The 21,164-nt window shown below is 36.9% G+C and overlaps 4 protein-coding genes across 6 annotated transcripts in view; 2 read left to right on the top strand and 2 right to left on the bottom strand.

Annotated features, from left to right (window-relative positions):
• Nucleotides 1–5,117, bottom strand: part of rnf40 (ring finger protein 40) — a 30,780-nt gene extending 25,663 nt beyond the window's left edge. The window contains exons 1-6 of one of the 2 annotated variants that reach the window (XM_055175562.2): nt 4,979–5,117; nt 3,972–4,115; nt 3,651–3,818; nt 2,261–2,579; nt 1,662–1,853; nt 1,439–1,560 (exon numbers count right to left, since the gene is read on the bottom strand). In XM_055175562.2, coding sequence (XP_055031537.2) covers nt 1,439–1,560; nt 1,662–1,853; nt 2,261–2,579; nt 3,651–3,818; nt 3,972–4,115; nt 4,979–4,990 — 957 coding nt within the window. In that variant the 5' untranslated portion in view covers nt 4,991–5,117. Of the gene's footprint in view, nt 1–1,438; nt 1,561–1,661; nt 1,854–2,260; nt 2,580–3,650; nt 3,819–3,971; nt 4,116–4,828; nt 4,918–4,978 lie in introns of those variants that run through there. The other variant, XM_055175563.2, reaches the window with a different exon arrangement.
• Nucleotides 5,118–5,252: 135 nt separating this feature from the next.
• cfap119 (cilia and flagella associated protein 119) lies at nt 5,253–9,650 on the top strand. 2 transcript variants are annotated; one of them, XM_055175566.2, is made up of 9 exons: nt 5,253–5,435; nt 5,545–5,579; nt 5,674–5,734; nt 5,835–5,998; nt 6,098–6,168; nt 6,394–6,510; nt 6,607–6,679; nt 7,743–7,871; nt 9,236–9,650. In XM_055175566.2, exons 3-9 carry the CDS (start codon nt 5,691–5,693, stop codon nt 9,394–9,396), a joined length of 759 nt encoding a protein of 252 aa, XP_055031541.2. In that variant the 5' UTR covers nt 5,253–5,435; nt 5,545–5,579; nt 5,674–5,690; the 3' UTR covers nt 9,397–9,650. The 2 variants fall into 2 exon arrangements, with proteins under 2 accessions (XP_055031541.2, XP_055031540.2); XM_055175565.2 differs by having other exon boundaries at nt 5,669–5,734.
• phkg2 (phosphorylase kinase, gamma 2 (testis)) lies at nt 9,414–13,939 on the bottom strand. The gene is made up of 10 exons (XM_073867011.1): nt 13,763–13,939; nt 13,405–13,508; nt 13,072–13,247; nt 12,924–12,978; nt 12,779–12,844; nt 11,379–11,542; nt 11,207–11,297; nt 10,979–11,127; nt 10,719–10,849; nt 9,414–10,649 (listed from the first exon to the last, which is right to left on the bottom strand). The coding sequence occupies exons 2-10, from the start codon at nt 13,497–13,499 to the stop codon at nt 10,404–10,406; spliced, it is 1,173 nt and encodes a 390-aa protein (XP_073723112.1). The 5' UTR covers nt 13,500–13,508; nt 13,763–13,939; the 3' UTR covers nt 9,414–10,403.
• A 2,052-nt stretch (nt 13,940–15,991) lies between these two features.
• On the top strand, nt 15,992–21,164 carry cbx1b (chromobox homolog 1b (HP1 beta homolog Drosophila)). Its single transcript, XM_073867009.1, has 6 exons — nt 15,992–16,149; nt 16,599–16,665; nt 17,905–18,087; nt 19,438–19,580; nt 19,703–19,797; nt 19,942–21,164. The coding sequence occupies exons 2-6, from the start codon at nt 16,620–16,622 to the stop codon at nt 20,084–20,086; spliced, it is 612 nt and encodes a 203-aa protein (XP_073723110.1). The 5' UTR covers nt 15,992–16,149; nt 16,599–16,619; the 3' UTR covers nt 20,087–21,164.

Raw genomic sequence — 21,164 nt, 5'->3', positions numbered from 1 at the left:
CTAATTTTTAATAGATCACTGCAAATGTATCACTGATTATTTTTGTACCCATCTTACGTTTTAGGTTATGATTTACTATGAGCATGTATTAAAACAGAAATGTGTATTTTAAGAATACGTTTTATAACGTGCTCTGAGCCTTCAACACATTAAGTTGGCTTCATTTTGCGTGCAAGCACGTAGTGTCTCTCCCGGTGAGCGTTCGCATGCTTTCTGTTTCTCAATGAATTGGGTCTGTGCGATGCGAAGCAAGCTCCGTGTCACATTGTATCCTTCCATGTGTCTGAACTTGAGCAAAGTTTTACCATCAGAGGTCTTCACGGAAGACCCGTGCGGTTCCGGGTTTATATTTTAAATGGTCAGTCGCGTCGGGGTTGGTCCTAGTTTAATTACTTTGGGTCCCAAGTCTGATTAATATGTTGTGAAAACCCGAGTCGTTCGGAGAACGGCCACGAGCACTACAGCGATAAAGCTCGAGTGCAGTTTCAGCATGCCTCCGCTTTCTATGGCGATAACAACTGGCTCGTTACGACCACGTGCTGCATTTACTTTCTCCCATTTTTTATAATCTTATTATTAATAAACCATATATTTCTAAAAAGTTTGCACAGATATCGTAGCAAAAAAGCAATGCTAATGTCAAGCATTACACTGAACGAGCAAAGCTCAAGCTGAGTCAAGATATAAAAAACGCAAAGCTTTAAGTAATGTCACCGGGACAGCAAGTAGACTTTTAAATCTGAAATAATGAGTGGATTAAGCTTTTTTAATCAGCAAGAGAGAGATAGAAAGATGAAGCAGAAGCAGTAAAAGTGCCTAATCTAATAGAAATTATAACCATTATAACATCAGTCACATTTATAATCTATAGAACTGCACTGTCTATTAATATAGTATACATAATATTGTATATATTGAGTTTGAATATAAAGGGGTCATCTAATTGCTTCATATATCAGTGCAAAAACAGTGAGTGTTTTTTTTGGTGCTTTGACAATCAGTGTCAGCTTTGTTCAAAGAAAGTTTGGGGTGGTTAGATTAAAAAAAACTATAATGTGAAATTAATATTAATGTTCAATAAATCAAAGTATTGTGTTGTGTCACACATTATTAGTTCTTTGTCACATGACCATTTTTGTCAGTGGGTAATGATTGCCCTTTTCACAGGATACCACCACAAGAAAATTTCAGGTCTGTGGGAAACACTGCAACGTTAAAAAAAACAAGGCGGCATGTGGTTTAAAAGATGGCAAGTAAAATTAAAAGTACATCTGAATGCAATACAGTTTCATTATTATCCATAATATAACTAATTTGTGCGACCAAATCATGTTTTGCGCCAGTAACTGAAAAAGTTAGTAGCGCAAGTTCCACTAGTGAAAAAGGTTAGTGTAGTTCCCTGAAGGCGTTGTGGAAAAAAAACTCATTAGACATTTACCTCCAATGACATTTTATGATGTCTCCCCTGAAGAGAGGATGCAAGGTCTTGTAGCCGATTGTTTTCCTCCAGAAGTTTGCGGTTTGTGGCGATTATCTCTCTCTGACTGTCATCCTCACAAACTGATAAGAAAACAGAGTGCGTAAGTTCACACAGTGATCAAACCGTACTGATACAATGCAGATTTATGCTGAAATATGCCCTTTACTGTAAAACATTTTACCTGCTGATTCTACTCTAGCGCACAGCTCCTCAATGCTACTGTGCAGACGGTCAAAGATGCAGACCATGCAGGCTACGGCCCCCTTGCTGAACTGCATTCTGTCCTGCAGCTGCAGAGTGAGTTCCTCTTCACTACTGTTATCCAGAGTAGCCAGGAAAGCCTTTGCACTTTCACTGAGAGGTGGTGGAGGGGCTACAAAACAGAGACACACAGGATGGATTGTACGCCTATAGTCTTATGGCTCTGTTAAAATTTCAGATAATGTAAAGAACATTCTGTGAAAATATAAGTAAGGTCATGTCAAAGATTACAATCAATGTGTGATATCAAACTGATGCTCCGAATCTCATGAATAGATTAGATACTTTGGCCATTTGTTTAAACAGTTTTAGATAGTATAGCATGTCACACTGTGATCACAGTCACATCAAACTTAACACGTAATTAAAAATTCAGCAAAACATCTGATTTTGCATCCAATGCAAATATGAAAATGTCAGAATGTTATCAATGAGTTTTCCTTTTGTTTTAAGTGTACCATTTCATTTAAAACACATTTTAAGCACACTACATCTGAATGTAACTGTCTGTACATTTACCGGAAATGCCATCCTTTGGTTTTTCAGGTGGCTTCTCCTCGGTCTCGAGCTGTTGCTGAGCCTGCTCCTGTTCCTTCACCTGCTCTGGCTGTTTCGGTTCCTCCTCCACCCCCTCAGCTGTAGATGGAGGCTGGGGGAGGCCGTCCTCTCCCTCCACTGGAGCTGGTAAAGGAGTAGAGGGTTCAGGGGCTGGTGATGGGGCAGGAGCAGCAGGGAGAGCCACATCTGCAGGGACAGGAGGTGTGGCAGGAGTCTGGACAGGTGCTGAGGTTTCTTTAGGCTCCACCAGCTGCAACAGGTCATGAATATTTTCTTCCAGCTGTGGAACATAAAAGAGAGATACTGGGTTAAAATGAGAACCTAAAATAGATTTTGTTTGGTAGATAAAAGAATAGTGCTAAAATTTTAGATGAGCTTAGGTTTTAGTTCTGTGGAAATTTCGCTGCATCAGCGCTCCTATTTTAGGACACACACAAACTAACATTTGATGATAACCAATTACATACACACAAAGAAAATATGAACCATAATCTTAATGAGTTTGAATGAAGTGTGCATGATAAGTGATTCAGGCTGAATTAATTGCTGAAGCTTAATACTTAGGGTTAGGGATTGACCACAATGCTTGAGGAATATGTATGCCAGGGATCTCCAACCTTGCTTCAACACACCTGTCTGTAATGATCAAGCAACCCTGAACACCTTGATTAGCCGGTACAGCTGTGTTTGATTGGGGTTGGAGCTAAAATCTGCAGGACAGGAGCTCCACAGGAGCAGGTTTGTAGACCCCTGGGGCCTCATGTATAAGACTGTGCGTAGGATCCTTATTAAAATACGCACAAAAGCCAAAAATGGCATACACCAAAAATTATGAAGACTTCTAAAACAAAGCAATGTTCCCTTTATAAATAACAGATCACCTGCAAGTGTGCGTACATGAATCATCCTAATATCACACCCAGCAAGCCCTTTCTCCCATCAAGTTTGTTTTTTTATAAATCACAATCTTTGCAAATAGTACAAAAATCTCAAGAGTGTAAAATCAGAGCACTCGCAAATCAGATATAATGCACACAGAATGCAATGTATACACACGCTTGTGTAAGTTGGTTTGGATAAAAGTATCTGCTAAATGCCTAAATGTAAATACACTACAATGTTACACATAACTGTACTCTGACCCCTAGCATTTTCAGCTGTCGTTGTTTGTGTGTTATTCTGAGGCCTTGTTTACACATGGTATTAAGATGCATTTTGTTTGATCGCTAAATACAGGTGTAAAACATTTTTTTTTTTTAAATGCATGCATTTTCACAGGTAAACGATTTAGTCAGCAGTTTAACTTGCCTAAAAGACATACTCCAACAAAGTAAACTGTAAAATAATGAACCTGAGTCCAGCAACGGTTGACGATAAGCAGGGTAGTGTCATCGGTGGCCTGCCTCTTCTCCAGCTTCTCAATCTTCTCCCTCAATTCATCCTCCAAAGCCTGCCTCTGTTCAAGGCGCTCATAGAGCTTCTTGTTCTTGAACTGAATGACCTTCATGTCCATCTCCTCCTGCACAAACCAAAATGAAAACCAATATGGAAAAATAAATGGCTTGTATGTGTAGGCTTTAAATGTTACGTGTACTAGTTTAAGACAACAAGGAAGTTTTACTCGAGATCTACAAAACATTATGCTCTGGTAGCATAAAAAAAAAAAACTAACCGTGGAAGAAACTCCTCCAATGCGAATGGGCTCTATGAGAGTTGTAGTAGTCTTCTCCTCCTTTTTGGTCTTTTTTTCGGGTGGGCCCGGGGGACTGTCCCCTCCTGAGGGCCGCTTCCCAGCCCCAGTTCCAGACATGCTTCCCTATAAAACATATTTAATGTTATATATATATATTCAGGACTAGGACATTTTTGAAGTAAACATGAATTATTTTGCAGACATAAATACATCCAGTATTAGAAGTTACATTTAAAAAAAACTATTTAAAACCTTGTTACCCAAGTAACTTGACAATATCATATACATGCCAGAGTAAACAGATTTTACTCAAGATAACTCCCAACACTGGCCTAAAATTGCATGTACAAATGAAACGCATCTATTCACCCTAAACAAAATGAAAAATATATTGAAACATAGTTTATTTAAGGATAATAGTTATATAATTTAAACTAAAACACTTGTGATTGAATTCAGTATTTGTGCTGGCTAACACCGGAGCCGTCTTCGCCATATACATGATCATTTGTATTTTTCTAAAGCTACAGAATTCTGTTACATAACACATGAAGATATAACAGATGTTTTAAATATAGCTCAGATGTATTTATATGTAAATTCACATTTTATTTATTAATTTTGGCGCTTGGAGAGTTTAGCTTACAAATGATACTAGCTATAGGCTAGCTAGCGGGCTAATACCCGTCAAAAACATAAACCTTCCATTATAAATTTATATTATATTTTAATTATTAGTATTATGCCATTCAACGCCGTTTTAGATCGTTCAGTTATGAATATAAATTGCAACATCTGTTTATGTTTTTTATATTTTTCTGCACATAGAAACAAACCTCTGTGCGGACCAAAAAACAGGAAGAACAGCAAATGTGTGAAGACGTACACTACAGAACAAAACATTGACTATCAAAATAAAAGTTTAGCGAATATAGGCCAGTTCTTACGTATGTGTAAAACAAAATATATGTTTGTAATACTCATACCTTTTTGGACATTTTTTCATTGATGAATAAGCTTGAAGTGAGCGATTTGAATCACATACCGCTGCGAATTCTTTCAAGCTAGGGTAGTGCCTACGTCACTTCCCGTAGTATTTTCATAAAATAAAAGTTCGTAGATGCTGTCATTAGCTTATTAATAATAACGAATGTAATTAAGTTACTAATTAGTAATAATATAATTAGGACAATTATTATATTTCGTTTTTGACCGTTTTGATCGTTCACTTCAACCGTTCAGATTGAAACAATCCACAGCCCTCTTCCTCATGTGAAGTTGTTCAGTTGGGAAAAAACTCAGTTGCTAGGATACGATACAACCAACCACAACACGCACAGATGGTTCACATTTACAGAAGACGTTTTCAGAGGCTGCTAGGGGTAACACATGTTTGCTGGTACATTTTAGTAATCAGAAATGAAGCATATGGAGGAGATTAGGGTAAGACTTGATCTTGTTCTGGTGTTAATCATGGAACCCAGAGATCAAAAACTGCAATTTCCATAAGGTTTCATTAGTTTCTTAACAGTAATGGCAGTGTATTTTGTAGGTGCCCCAGCCTCCAAGGGCCAGAGTGTTGTTATGGTAGGTTTCTGAAAAAAAAAACTAAATTTCATTAAATTATAGCCAGACACAGACATCCCAAAACCTAATGTTTGTGATTGACTTCATAGTGCAGATCTGAAACAAAGTGATATGGAGGAAATTGAGAAGACTAAGTCAGCACTGGAGATTGAAAGGTTTACAAAACTGTTTTATTAAACTGTTAACTCAATACCACAATTAATAATTGATGCATGATGTTCAGGACATCGCTTGCCCTTACATTGCCTCCTTTAGGATTTTGTGTAGTGCGCTGGTCTCCGATGTGCCCCAGCCAAAACAGAGAATACTGCTTGAACTCTACACAAATCTAGTGCTGTTCTGCAGGGAGAAAAACTTCAACAGGGAACAAACTTCTGTTCTCATCTCCATTGTCAAGAATGTGCATCAGTTTAACACAGGTTAGTAATTGTTTTGTTTGCAATCATTTTATTAGAGTTAATTCTATTTTTATAATTTTGTAGTAGATCAGCAATTTTCCTTTCTTGTCACCATTCCAGAAACACCCCTTAACAACACTGATCAGTGTTTTAACTACTGCAGTGAACTACTGCTTTGTCATTCAGTCAGAGTAAGTACAACATACCCTCTTAAAAATAAAGGCACCTAAAAGGTTCTTAGTTGGTCTGTATGGTTGGTTCTTTGAGGAAACAAAAATGGTTCTTCATTGCTGCAAAGAACACACTTTTATTTTTAAGAGCGTATCTGCTTAGAGACAATAGGATTTCGAAATTTCACACAATTTACAGAATGAACTTTTTTCTAAATTGTGTCTTGTGTTTTTTCCTAAATACAGAGGCCTCCTTTCAGTATTGATCTTTTCAACTCCGATCAAGTGACTGAGATTTTATCCTATTTTATCAACACGTATATGAGACATTATTTTTTATACAAATACATTTTTACCCCAGAGGTAGGTATGATGACACGGTGCACAATATTAGAAATAACTTCAGAATTATGGTGTTAGCAAAATTTGTGAATTATAGCACCTTTTTGTCTTGGTAAGGTACTGTTGGACTTACACTTGTCGTATACTGGATTACCTGAGGTCACAGCTACAGAGGAAACTGTCAGATCTGGTAAAATAACTAAGATATTAGATAAGATACTAACCTTTATTTCTATAACGTGCAAGTGGGGTTTGAAATCATACACAGTAAATTAGCATCTTAGAGAGTGATCGAAGTATAGGTCTCTGCAGGGAAAAAAATGGGTGTTTACCAAATTTGGGGTGTTTTCAAACTGGATAAGGCATTTTTAACCATCCAATCAAAAAAGAACGGAAGCCCTGAAAGCCATACATTATTTTTTAACGTCTATTTCAGTTTTCCCAAGTTTCCCAGTTTTCCCTCCTTCTCCAAAATGCATTTGCAGGGTTCCCACACCTAGTAAACTTTAAATTCAAGGACCTTTCAAGGACTTTCCAGGTCCAATACCCTCAAATTCCAGGACTAAATGTGGGGACACATTTCAAGTGAGAGCAAGGTTAAATTGTGTTACCTTTTAAGATACATTGTTACAGTTCCCTTTCGAGGGAACTTGCGCTGTGTCACTGCGGTGACACTTTGGGGATGCCTCCAAGTGCCTCTAAATGTGTATATCAAATTCAGCCAATGGTGAGGCCTAATGATAAAGACAGGGTGACGCGGGAGCCAGGAAGTATGGCAAGGGAGACGCAGCGTCTCGTTCCTTTCTCAGTGAACAACAGTTACATACATAACCCGAGATGTTTTTATGTGTGAAACACAACTATGCAAAAAAGCATTTTGGTACGAATCAACATTCGCATACAGAAGATTTAAGCATGTAAAGTGAACAGTTTAGCACGTGTGCTTAAAAAGTCTAGAATTTTCATGATATTATCCTACACTACACAGAGAATAATATGGATTTTTTTTTTCCAAAAAACTTGTATAAAATAGATTCAAGCACTTTCAATGACCTGTATCTATGTATGTATATTTTCAAAAACTTCCCAGAGCCTTGAATTTTCTCCCCAAATTTACAATTTTTCAAGGACCCGTGGGAACCCTACATTTGGGAATCGGCCACTCAATTTGAGCCAATCAGATAAAGAGAGTAAACACCTATTTCAGTTTGAAAACGCCCTAAAATTGGGAAACGCCTCTTTTTGTTCTGCAGAGACCCCAATCTCGAATAATGCAGATGAGACAAGAGAAACTGTAAAGAAAAAACAGGTGACTGAAGAAGTTCAACAAAATGCTGCATCACCAACAATGAAGACAATAGAGACAGACAGTACCAAACAAGGTAATATATTAATGCTTTAATATAATGCATGTGAAGGCATCTCCAAATTGTAAGTCTTTACAAGTTAAGACAAGGTATAAGTGACAGAAGTTGCAAAAACATTAAAAATATATATATATTTGCCATTTCATTTGAGAGAAAAATGTAATAATTAAAAGACACATGGAAAAGATAAATGTTATAAATAAAATGTTTATGTTTGTGTGTGTGTGTGTGTACACCGATGAGCAATTACATTATGACCACCTGCCTAATATTCATTAGGGCCTTCTTTAGCCTACAAAACAGCAGCCATGAGGTGAGGCATTGATTCGACATGGTGGCAATAGGTTTCATGGAGTATCTGATAGCATAAATTCAACAGGAGGTACTCCAGTTCCTAAACATTGCGGGGTGGTAATAGCCAAAACCTCCTTTTCCAGATCAAACCACTAATGCTTGGTTTGGGTCATGTAAGGTGAATTTGGAGGCCAGGAATTTACAGAAATTCTCCATCATGTTCCTCAAACCATTCCTTGATGATTTTGGCAGTGTACCATGGCACATTATCCTGGGGGTTACGGCCAGCACTGGCATGGAGAACAGTTACCATGAATGGGTGCGCTTGGTACGCAACGATGTTCAGATAGGACAGCTGTCAGGGATGGTGCAATTTTCATAACGGGGCCTGTGAAAAAAATGGCCTGTGATTGCCTAACAGTTCATCCAGGGGCCATATCCTCTGTTGGTTATCAGCATATCCGTGCTCATGCATCAACGTGATGCACCAGGTATCTTGATTCGTCAGACCAGGCCACTTTCATACAACCATACACGGTCCAATCACGATGATCTTGGGTCCATTTCATGTGTTATTGGCGATGACATAGTTAGCATGGGAACCTGGCTGGGTTTTCAGCTACGCATGTCCATGCACAGAAGGCTGCGTGAAACTGTGTGCCCTGACACATTGCCCTGGTCACCACTGTTGTAGATGCTGGTGATTTGTCACACTGTGGCACTATAGTCGCTTTGAAAAATGTGCAACAATCTTCCCTTTGGCACTAGTGAGCTTTACAAGTCATGCAATTGGATGCCAGTTTGTCATCTGGCCATCCAAGCACCACTTATGATATGTACTTGTACTCACTACAGTGGTACGTGAACAACCCAAAAGGTGTGCCATTTCTAAATTAAATATGCACACAATGTCCAATATCAAAATCCGATAAATCAGCAGCTTTTCTTATTCTGACACCAAACACTCTACTGACCGAAAGCTGCACCTGTGCCATTGTTTGGTTGCCAGGTGTGCTCATTGCTCTGGACTGGGGGTTGTCATAATGTAATGGCTCATTGTTGTACATATATTTCTGTTTTTCAAGGTTCCACTCCAAAGTCTGAGCTCAGGACTATAGTTCAAAGAGAAGTGGGAGATGAAGTAATGCGCTTAACTGCTCAGCTACAACAACGGTTGCAGCAAAGTGCTGAGCAGCTTAACAGTGCCATCAGTAAACTAGAGACCAACGTCCAAGCTAGGAAGTAAGAATATATATATGTGCCGTTATAAATATATATTTTATTCTCTGTAACAGTGTATTTTGTTACATATGCAAAAATCCTAAAAGTTTCACAAAAGTTAAAAACACACATAACAAAGAAATTATTATATGTATTCCTGTTGTAGAATCAGTACAGTACTTTTTAATGAATAGATAACGTCTAGAAAATTGTAATTAAAAGAAAGTGGTAAAACATATGTAGAGGAATCATTTCACAATAAAAAAATTATAACCTTTACATACAGTTTTGTAAGCATGATATAATAACTTTTCCTAGGTTTATACAGCTGTATTGCTTTATTTCAAGTAGGCTATTCTCTGTATTGTCCTTCCACGTTGTAACATGTTCCCTGTCCATCTATGGAATTACATTTGAAAAATCTGAATGATATGAAGTACCATTAAAATCAGTCAAAGAATGCATATTGATTGAACTAAAGAGCTTCAATAGGAAACAAGCTCTGTTCAATCATACAGGTAATCTTGAATGTGAGACCGATATCTGCAATATCGGATAATATTACTAATATGATAAAACAAGAGAATTTAAAAACAAACCAAAAACCAATGAGTGGTTAAAGTGAGGTCACATGACATGCTGCTGACAAATCAAAAACATAACCTATTAAAGAAATATTTCACACAAAATCCCACCTTTAAATTATAAAAAACATATGACTTTCTTTTAAACAAAGTGAGTTATTTTTAGCAGAAATGAGTAAATAAATTGCATAAGAAACACCTTTACGATGCTTGTTTTGTCCTTTTTGGTTTCTTTGAAAGAAAGTCATAAAGGTTGAAACAACATGAAGGTGGGTAAATAATTAAACAATTATTTTTAAAAGACAAAAATAATCTGTAAATATATATATTAGTTTTGTGCGCCTTTTTGGACGGCCTATGTTATGTAACCACAAAAATAATAATAATAATTCCAACTAAACTGATCATGGATAAATCAGGAATATCTTTAGAAGCAGAAAAATGACCTTTAGCTTTCAAAGTCTTCAAGGTCCACCAGAATGATTTTAGCTGAGTTCTGGAACAAGGCAGCTCGGTTCTGTTGCTCCCCTTTCTTGACCCAGTGCCCGTATATGCGGAAAGCACAGCCGTCGATAAGCTTACGCACACCGCGGAGGGAATAAGGGTCTCTTGCCAGAAGTTCCTTTGTTAACGGACGGGCTCGGTAATAGAGGCATTGCATTCGTATACAGGCTAACACGCTCAAGATCAAGACCTGAAAATGTAAAAATGTTTTAGTTAATAAGTAGTGACATCACTATGTATCAATTCAGCATTTACTTACTCTAAATGTCTTCCTGGGGCTGAACAGCCGCACATCTTCCTTTTGGTACTGACGGAAGAAAGGATGAGCTAAAGCTTGCTCGGCCGTGAGACGAAGTATGGGGTCCAGCACTAAAAGTCTTGAGATCAAGTTAAAAGAAACTTTATTTGTAATACAAGTATAGTTGAAGCTTGCAGTATAATAAGCTCAGACAGAATCGCTGCTGTACAGACGGGTGTGAGGCGTTTGGAAAAACAAATACAAAGTGAATCTTACCAAGTCTTTCACCGTGTCAGACCTGTCATCCCACTCAGGAGAGCTAAACTGATACCGGCCATCCATGATCATTCTCAGCATCAGCAGCTGTTTACGATGCCAGAACGGCGGAGATCCAGCCAGAAGGGTGAATAGGATCACACCACAGGCCCAACTGTGTAAAAAAAACAAAAAGTTGATTTAAATTGATCTTTTTTTTTTAAATCATTATGGTGATCTAGTGATTTACTTACAGGTCAACCTCTTTCCCATATCCCTCATGAGTCTCATCCATGGAACATTTTAGAATTTCTGGTGCCAGATATCCTGGAGTTCCACATAACTCTGAAAAAAAGCCACAAAGAATAAATAATTGGAAAAAATACAAAAGTTATTACATTTATGTGCACGGAGCTGATTTCTCACCTCTAAGTTTTTCTTTACGCCCCAGCTGTACAGAAAAACCAAAATCAGATAATTTGATGTGTCCCTGGTCATCTAGAAGAACGTTTTCAGGTTTGAGGTCCCGATGTACAATGTTTTGAGAATGTAGATACTCAACAGCCTCCAAAAGAGCACGCATTATACTCCTAAATGTCAGAAAATCACAGTACAATTCACACTGGGTTTGGGACACTTTCACCAGTCAAAGGTATAGACGGTTTCATTGGACGCACGCGCGTTGTCACTTACGTGCCTGGCCCAAAGTTAACTTCAGGTCTGTGTTCGTTTATCGGTCTGACTAGTGGCTAAACTGACCTCTGGTACAAATATCTTGTCGAAAATAAAAAAAATCCTTAAGACAAGGGAAGACGGCGAGCAGGGATCACCGCTGTGTGAAGAAAGGTTAGTAAGCCAGGAAAAAATTCAAGAATCTGTAGCTAACATTTTGCACATTAACGTTAGCTCAGTATAGTAGTTGGTATGTTTTTTCCTATGATTTGATCTAAGGTAATTTAATTGTTATTTATTTTGCTTGTTATCAGAAATAAGCTACTATATATGGACTCTCTTGTCTACCGGAAGTTAAGTTTGGGCCACTAAAGCTGTTTGTTAAAGGGACACTGCTTAGCACAATCCATTGAATCCGATTAGACCATTAGCATCGCACCCAAAAATGTCAATTTTTTTCCCCATTTAAAATTCGATTTTTCTGTAGTTACATTGTGTACTAAGAAAATTAAAAGTTGCCATTTTCTAGGCAGATATGGTTAGGAACTATACTCTCATTCTGGCGTAATAATCAAGGACTTTGCTGTCGTACCATGGCTGCAGCAGGCGCAATGATATAACGCAGCGCCTGAAAGTAGTCCCCTTGGTAACTTTGAATGGCAGGGGACTATTTTCGGGCACTGCGTAATATCATTGCACTTCCTGCAGCCATGATACGCCAGCAAAGTCCTTAATTATTACGCCATCGCAACTTTAAATTAGTACACGATGTAACTACAGAAGAGTCAAGTTTTAAATAGGAAAAATATTAAAACTCTTTGGTTATCTTCAGCACAATGCCAATGGTCCAACCGGATTCAATGAATTATGCCAAGCTATGCTAAAAGTGGTACCGCCAGACCTAGAGATCGGCTTAATGGATTCCAAAACGGTAAAAATCAGATGTTTAACTCTGGGGAGCTGGAAAATGAGCCTATTTTCAAAACAAGTGGAGTGTCCCTTCAATGTTGTTGCCGCTGAAACCATCTATAGACACATTTGAGTCAATTTATAATTGTAATAATTATGAAAACATTTGATCTAAATGCTTATGCTTAAATAATTTAAATTTAGAAACTTATTTAGCTAAATTTGTGAATAAACTGAAAACTTGCCTCGTCTCTTTCTCACTGAGAGTGACTTTTTCAGTCAAGTAGTCAAATAGTTCTCCTCTTCTCATGCTGTTGTAAAAATTTTGTGTTAATTTTGTTCACATGGACATGTAAAATATATATTTTATTAAACTTAATCTATACTTACAGGTCAAAGACCAAAAATATGAAGGTTGTTGACTCATAGGAATCAATAAGCGTAACTACAAAAAAGGCCACAAAAAGGTCATTTACTACAGAGAAAGAGCCAAAACACATCAATTCTGCAAAACAAAGGCAGCACGATTTATACTCACTGATAGACGGGTGACCCTTTACTAGGTTGAGCACCTGGATTTCTTTCAGTGTGGAGCTCTTCACTTCCTCTAACTGTTGTTGTGTCATCTTCTCTGCAGTGATCTCAATGATTTTAACTGCAAATTCTTGTCCTGTGTTTTTGTGTACACATCTGCGCACCACACTGCTCACACCTCTGCTCAGGAGACCAATTATGATATACACATAAGGCACATCTCAAAATGAACAATGCTGTAATAACCAATGACATGACATTAAAAGGTTCAACTGAACGTAATGACGTCACAGAATATGATCTCTGGCTAACCCCTGCAGTTGTCTCCTACACTCACCTTCCAATCACTTCTTTGGGATCATATTTCTGATAAAACTCTTTTGCTCCAACCCAGTCAGGCAGTTCATCTCCAAGAACGATATCTCGAGTCATATTGACAGCCTAAACAAAACAAAACATTTTACTTGTCAAGTCTTACGCTCCAGAGAGGGAAAGAGAGATTGCCCAATCAACTAATCAATCAGTCATGTTTGTACAATCACGTTTAAGCAACCTGCGAGCAAACTAACAAGTGTAATACATACAACAGCTAACTAAGCAAAAAAGTAACATTCCTCTTCTGAGAGGAATGAGTTGCAGCTGTCAATGACCTCGTACGCTGCCTTGTTTCAAAGCAAAGTAAAAAGTGTACTCACAACTAGCGCCACAAATCAAATAAAGTGCATCTGATAGCTAAGTGTCCGACTAAAAAAAACATGTATTAAAATACGTTGACAATACTGCCATATCACTATTTAAAACTTGTAGCGCTTCTGGCCAATGTCAACAACACCGTCGGCTCATACTTCTCTATCTCGTTGTGATGATGGCTGCTATACAGTTGTTAGTCATCACTGCCCCCTACAGGATGGAGCGGGTAATAATCGACTCCCACAGGTTCTTGATGGATAGAAAAGAGCAGGGACCGCGCCCAGGTACATAGGCTCATATATATAATATATATTGTATAAAAATTAGCATTTTGAGCCTGCCCTGGGGTTACACTTTTTATATAAAAATTTCATGTGTACCCCAAGCCAATTTTTTTAGTTAAAACATGGTTCCCTTCATCTCAGTGGAATAAGATTTTGTGACTTTTCCAGATTATCTGTCAAGATTCATTTAAAAAATGGGCTTGATTCTGTCATTCTAAAGAGGTGTAAAAGAGGCCCTTTGGGGGTAAAAATGACCCCAATTGAAATGAATGGGAAATGCAAAAAAACATTTTTTTCTTTTTATATGTCAAAAAAAAAAACAATGCATCTAGAATAAATCTGAAAATTTCAACACAGAAAAATAGGCCTGGTACTAGAGCACAAATGCAATATAAAAAAGACATGCTCAATCACACACAAACACACAAAGGTATTAATCCAGGTGTGTCTGATTATTGTTGTTGTGACTACTGAGTTCAGGCACACCTGGATTAATCAGTTTGTTTGTGACTACTGAGGTCAGGCACACCTGGATTAATCAGCCTGTCCAACAATGGCAGACAGGAAACAAGGAGCCGGCCGAAGTTCAGGATGTAGTGCAGCTGGGCATAAAGCCTATTTGGCAAAAAACAGCCACAGATGCAAAACAAAGATGTAAATTGGTGGGCTCTAATGCTCACACACATACGCACACAAACACACACAGACTCACACATTCTGGTTTCCATGTTTTGTGGGGACATTCCATAGACGTAATGCATTTTATACCGTACAAACTGTATATTCTATTCCCCTTACCTACCCCATTCCCTAACCCCAACCATCACAGAAAACTTACTTCACATTTTCAAGAAACATCATTTTGTTTGATTTATAAGCTTGTTTCCTCATGGGGACCTCAAAATGTCCCCACAAGGTCACATTTTGTAAAAACAGACATTTCAAAATGCATCAAAAACTAAAACAAATTATACTATTTGAAATAATATTTATTTTTAATGTCCTTTCTAATGCTTATATAAACATAAATTCACAAAACGTATCACTAAAGTGGTCATTTGAGCAGTTGGCCACATCCAGTAAAATTAATGGGTCTCTATGGGCATCTGCTGGTCAAAAAGATTTATTTCCTAAACTGTAATTCTTTTATGTTTTTTTCTAAACACCAGATGACCAAATTTAACACATAACATCTAGATCAATATTTTACAGGCAAGCTAATGGTGTAGTTGAGGAATTGAGTGGTAAACAGGTACAAAAGTACTTCATATCTCCCAAAACGCATTAATGTATAGATGGGAAGTAAACAAAAAAAAAGATATATTATTTGTATCATTAAAAATGTATATATTTTTGTAATCACTCATTCATTTCTGGGTTCCTTTTACCTCCAAGAAAATCTAATGTAGGGGCTTATGAGGGTTAAAATAACTACATTCAACATCACATTTTACTCTTTAATTTAATAGAAATTAATGCTCTTCATTTTAAATATGTTTTATAAGGTTTAATATTCATAACTTACTATTGCATTTTTACATGATGTCTTCTAAAAATTAGTTTGATATCAAACAATAAATAAGAAACACATAACCTATGCTGTGGAATGGGAAAACCTGATAGCAACCAAATTCAGCTTCAAAGTCATGAATTATAGACACTATTCTGTAGTTTATTTCACCTACATTTAAGTCATTACTTTATTTTTCTACCTTATTTAATTTATATATTGTGCATCTCGTCACTGATTTAGCAGTATTTTTAAGAGTCAAACCAGTACTCTGATGAGTTAGAGCTTTGGATGTTAAGCTGCACAGCAATAAGTAATACATATACGGCTGTAATCAGTATATGGCTCAAGAAGCCAATAGTCTATCATGCAAACATCTGGTAAAGTAACAAATCTATCTACTTTTATGATGAAAGTAACATTTATAAATACACCGGAAGTTACCGTTTCGTCTCGGTTCTTTTGCGGAAGTGGGCGCGAAGAACTGCCACATTCAGAACCATCATAGCACCGCATACCTTTCGTAATTAATCACTGCTGCACATTTACTTCGGATTTAAATATATGTAGATCATCATTATTGGTCGACGACATACAAGTAAGTGTACTTATTTCTGGCAGCAGCCGACATGCGGGCCCATGCATACGGTGAAATTTTTATTTTTTTTGCAAAATCGCAGTGATCAATGTGCGCTGCGGCAGGGATACAAGCCGATTTGAGCACAGCAGACATCGAATAGCATGCTTGCTCAAACAGTCTCTCTAAAACAACATGGAGGACCGTTTAGTTCTGTGCAAGGTTCCACTGACCCATCGCATCGAGCACAGCACATAAGGCACGCTGTGCAAAATGTGTTTAGTGGTCTTTACTGTCTTAAATGCATAACGGTTTTAATGTTGATTATATGCATGCAGATGTGTCTTATACAGTTGCATCCCTTATCAACACGTGACGTTCAGACAAAACTATGAATCTAATGATTTAACTCACAGATAATATCTTGATTTGTTTTATCTATATTTATACGAATCTTTATACATTTCCAGCTTTTAACAGCCCTTGGAAATATGAGCCAAACGACAGAGTCTTCAGCCGATGCTGCTGTGACTGAAGGTTTGGATTTTTTTCAATATAGTTTGCATTAAAACCCTTCACGAATTTTCCATGGTAGCCCGTCATAAAACCGTCAATAGGGCAGTCGTTACTGTAAACCCATCATTCATTTGTCAGCCATTCTGTAGTTTTGTTTACATTATGTATTGATCACAGCCCTAACGAAAATTAACAATGGTTTTACTACAGTAACCATAGTTTAGCTATGTGTGGTAAATACCACAGCGACCACACGTTTACAATTATCTTAATTTAATAAGTATAGTTTAACCATGATATGTGTAATAGTAATGATATAGAAATTAAAATGCTAATGTGTAAACTATTGTTAATTTTCCTAAGGGAGAAGTGGTTAAAAAGATAGTTTACCCCAAAAGTAAAACTCTCATTATGTGCTCACCTTCGTGTTGTTTGAACCCCAGTGTCTTTCGGTGCATTGTTCAGAACCCAATGCAGTTTTTTTTTTTTAAGTGTTGTTTGGGGTTTTCTGATTACTATCGGAGTGGATTGTGACCACCTCAGTAAACATCAACTGCCATAGTAACCAGAAAACCCTCAGCAGGACCAAGCCACAAAATTACCCACAAGTATTAAAGGAAAACACCACAATTTTTTCATTATTTTACTATGTTCTTACCTCAACTTCGACAAATTAATACATACCCCTCTTTTTTCAATGCATTCACTTAATCTTTATACAGCGCGTTATGAATGTGTTAGCATTTAGCCTAGCCCATTCATTCCTTAGGATCCAAACAGGGATGAATTTAGAAGCAACCAAACACTTCCATGTTTTCCCTATTTAAAGACTGTTAAAGGAGTAGTTACACGAGTACGGTGGCACAAAATAAAATGTGCAGATAAAAAATGAGAACTATATTGTATGGCGGGAGAGCACTTAGTTTGCAGCACTTCGACCTCGCAGTAATATTGACGGAAATTTGAGCGAGAGGGGGAGGAGTCAGGAGTGATGATGTTACTGCGCGCAGAGGTCGAGAGGCAACACAAAACTTTTTTTTATCTGCATTTGGGTTTTGAAGAACAATGGGGGTTCAAACGACTTGAGGTTGAGTAAATAATGACAAAGTTTTCATTTTTGAGTGAACTATCATTTAAACATCACGTTACCACAGGTTTATTCTACTAATAAAACTGTTGTAATAACGTGTTTCTTATTTGTTAAATTGAGGTATATTTTATTGTATTCATTTGTTTTTTTTTCACCTGTCATTATTGTAGCTCCAGTTCCTCAATCTGAGATCAAGCAGTCAACTGCTGGAAAGAAACAAAACAAAAAGAAAGTTGAAGAAGTGGTGGAGGAAGAAGAAGAGGAGTATGTTGTGGAGAAAGTCTTGGATCGGCGTGTGGTGAAGGGAAGAGTCGAATACCTCCTCAAATGGAAAGGCTTTACTGATGAGGACATCGATTGATTGATACTATATTAATCCAGAAAGAAATTCCAGTAGCTGGTACCACAAAAAATTATTTAAACAAAGAATAAGAATACTTATAATACCCCAATATAAAATAGCAATATGTAACCCTGGACCACAAGATCACGAGTAGCATGGGTATATTTGAAGAGTTTGGTTCCAAAACATGATAAACGCCATTTAAAAAAAATAGTTACCACCAAAACCGGTATTGTATTTGGTCAGTATTAAAAACTAAATTCTTAATATTACACGAAATTCAAAATCCGCCGTGTTATTCTGTAATCTTTTCTCCCATTTTTTCCAAACCGCGACAAACACCATTCCTCCTTCTTTGCAGAATGCAATACATTCGCTTAACAAATCACAGCGCAGCATTCCACGCATTGTAAACAATAAGGGCGGCGCTTTGTACTTCATGATCAACAAACAAAAATAAAATAATACTTTTGATGGCATTGATAAACCTGGGGTGTTTTTCAATGGCAGAGAAGGAACGTAAGCCATCAAAATCGAATAATTTACATGAGAGACACTTGCTATATATAAAAATTAGCAGTAATTTGTGTTTCTTAAAGGTGCAGTGTGTAAATTTAGTGGTGAGGTTGCGAATTGCAACCAATGGCTCAGTCCACTGCTCTTCCCTCGCTTTTGAAACGCATAGAGAAGCTACAGTAGCCACCACCGAAAAAACATGTTATCGACTGAGACAAATTAATAAAAAAGTTTGTCCGTTGAGGGCTTCTGTAGAAACATGGCGGCACAAAATGGCGACTTCCACGTAAGGGGACCCTCGGTATATGTAGATAAAAACATATCATTCTAAGGTAATAAAAACATAAATGGTTCATTATTATACACCCCTGATAATATAGTTTTGTATATTATTAAGCATTTCTGTCAAGAAATCCTTTTAAAAATTACACACTGCACCTTTAAGGACTTCATTTGGACAACTTTAAAGGCCATTTTTTTCAATATTTAGATTTTCTTCGCACTCTCACATTCCAGATTTTTAAATAGTTGTATCTCGACCAAATACTGCCCGGTTTCAAGTGATGTATAAATCTCAATTTAAAAAAAATTAAGCCTTATGATTGGTTTTGTGATCCATGGTTACATACAGTATAGCCAGTAAAACGTTACCAATCACAAAAACAAAGTGCAAATGACTGCAATTAGTATTAATACATGCAATTAGTATTTATTATTTCAGGCTGATTTTGAGTTACCGTATGTTTTAGAGATTCAAATTTCACTTAGGTATTAAAAGTTATGTTTTAGTGTTAAAATCTGATTCTTTTTCTTGTTATGCATGGTTGGATCCTCAGTGAGGACAATACATGGGAACCAGAAGACAACCTGGACTGTCCTGACCTCATAGCAGAATACCTTCAGTCCCAGAAAACTGCCGAATCTGGAGGCAAGAGGCGGGCCGAGACGGACGGAGATGGAAAAGAATCGAAAAGGCGCAAGGATGAGGTAAGAGTTTTGAAAACTTGAGGAAATTCTGGTCTATAAGCTGGTCAGGAAGTGTCTTAAATTTAGCACACCAAACGAAATTACTTTGGGCTAAACGTGTCTTACCGTTTCTCTTAATTTAGCCTGAGAAACTCAGAGGTTTTGCACGTGGTTTGGATCCTGAGAGGATTATTGGTGCTACAGACTCAAGTGGAGAGCTCATGTTCCTCATGAAATGGTTTGTATAGAAATTGCCATCTCTCAAAAAAAGTGCTGGATTACAAGGACAGTTCCTGAGCAGCAATACTGACTAAATAAATCCACCTAGAATAAAAATGCATGAATAGTCGGTAATGTCTGTGCATGTATTTTTATGCTACAGGAAAAACTCTGATGAAGCTGATCTTGTACCAGCCAAGGAGGCGAATGTAAAGTGCCCGCAAGTGGTCATTTCCTTTTATGAGGAACGCCTCACTTGGCATTCATATCCTACTGAAGAGGAAGATAAAAAAGATGATAAAAACTAAAATGTAAGGGACAGTTTTAAATTGTGGCCATTGAAATGTGTATTTGATTTGTTTTCTTGTTATCAGATACAAGTTTTGAGGTCAAGAACTCACACAACAGTATGAGCTGTAATCTACATAGGTTTTAGTATATTTTTTAGTTTTGGCACCATTGTCATATTTAAAGCAAGTAGAACACTGCTGTTTCAGTGTGCTTAACAAATTACATATATATATATATATATATGAACATACACACCTTTAAATGTACTTTTCATGCTTTCTTGCCATGTTTTGTTGACCAAAATGTTTAAATCTCATTCAGATTTAAATCCAAATAGCTTTTACAAGAAAAAGTATTATAATTAATACATGTAAAATTGTGAAGGCCTTTTAATTTTTTTATGTTGAAAAAAAAAACACTTTGCCTCCCCCTGTGTAGATTACAGTATTTGTTTTAACATTTGTCTGTTTTGTTTGATGATGTAGAAATCTTAAACCTTTTTTTTTCAACTTTGTGTATATAAATAATGTTAAAATATGTCTGCCTTAACAGAATATGAATTTTTTTACATCTGTTAAAACAGTTGATCATTAAATGCATGACTTAATCTAGAAAGACCCATTGAAAAATAATACAGGCCTTATTGAATGTTTGGACCTGCTTTTGATACAATTGGTTTTTAAAGACATGCCAACAGTGTTATTATCCAGTGTTTATTTATCCATATACTAGATTACATATTCGGTTCTGCCATAGGTGCTATTTGTGGAACAGCCCTAATATAATGATATTCTTTCTTGTCTTGACGTTGTGTTTGTAAATATGTCTGCCATTTTCTATACCGTAAGCATTACTATGTTCAGTCAGTTTAGTTGTTACCTTCATACTTATTACTGCCAAACAGCATAAAAGTAGAATAGTAACAATCTTCTCACTACGTTTTTATGTCTCAAGCTTTAACAATTGTATGCTAATTGTGTTTGCTAGTTTTGTTTAACTATGTTACTATTGCATATTATCATCGCACCTGCCATTGAATATCATTTAAAAAAAAATAAAAAGCTTTGTTGTAATTGTCAACCCTGTTGATACAAA

Source organism: Misgurnus anguillicaudatus, chromosome 4, assembly GCF_027580225.2.
Source record: "Misgurnus anguillicaudatus chromosome 4, ASM2758022v2, whole genome shotgun sequence".
NCBI classification, from domain to species: Eukaryota; Metazoa; Chordata; class Actinopteri; order Cypriniformes; family Cobitidae; genus Misgurnus; species Misgurnus anguillicaudatus.
Note: the sequence above shows the minus strand (reverse complement) of the source record. Positions and strands in the feature narration are given on the sequence as shown.

Bases quoted from the DNA above. Each gene is read 5' to 3' on its own strand.
- phkg2 (XM_073867011.1), bottom strand. From the start codon at position 13,499: ATGACTCGAGATATCGTTCTTGGAGATGAACTGCCTGACTGGGTTGGA. The intron at 13,248-13,404 runs GTGAGTGTAGGA...TCTCCTGAGCAG, and splicing joins CCCAAAGAAGTGATTGGAAG to AGGTGTGAGCAGTGTGGTGC. The intron at 12,845-12,923 runs GTAAGTATAGAT...TTTTTACAACAG, and splicing joins ATATTTTTGGTCTTTGACCT to CATGAGAAGAGGAGAACTAT.
- cbx1b (XM_073867009.1), top strand. From the start codon at position 16,620: ATGAGCCAAACGACAGAGTCTTCAGCCGATGCTGCTGTGACTGAAG. The intron at 19,581-19,702 runs GTAAGAGTTTTG...CTCTTAATTTAG, and splicing joins CGAAAAGGCGCAAGGATGAG to CCTGAGAAACTCAGAGGTTT. The intron at 19,798-19,941 runs GTTTGTATAGAA...TTTATGCTACAG, and splicing joins CTCATGTTCCTCATGAAATG to GAAAAACTCTGATGAAGCTG.
- cfap119 (XM_055175565.2), top strand. From the start codon at position 5,412: ATGAAGCATATGGAGGAGATTAGG. The intron at 5,735-5,834 runs GTTTACAAAACT...TGCCTCCTTTAG, and splicing joins TCAGCACTGGAGATTGAAAG to GATTTTGTGTAGTGCGCTGG. The intron at 6,169-6,393 runs GTAAGTACAACA...TCCTAAATACAG, and splicing joins TGCTTTGTCATTCAGTCAGA to AGGCCTCCTTTCAGTATTGA.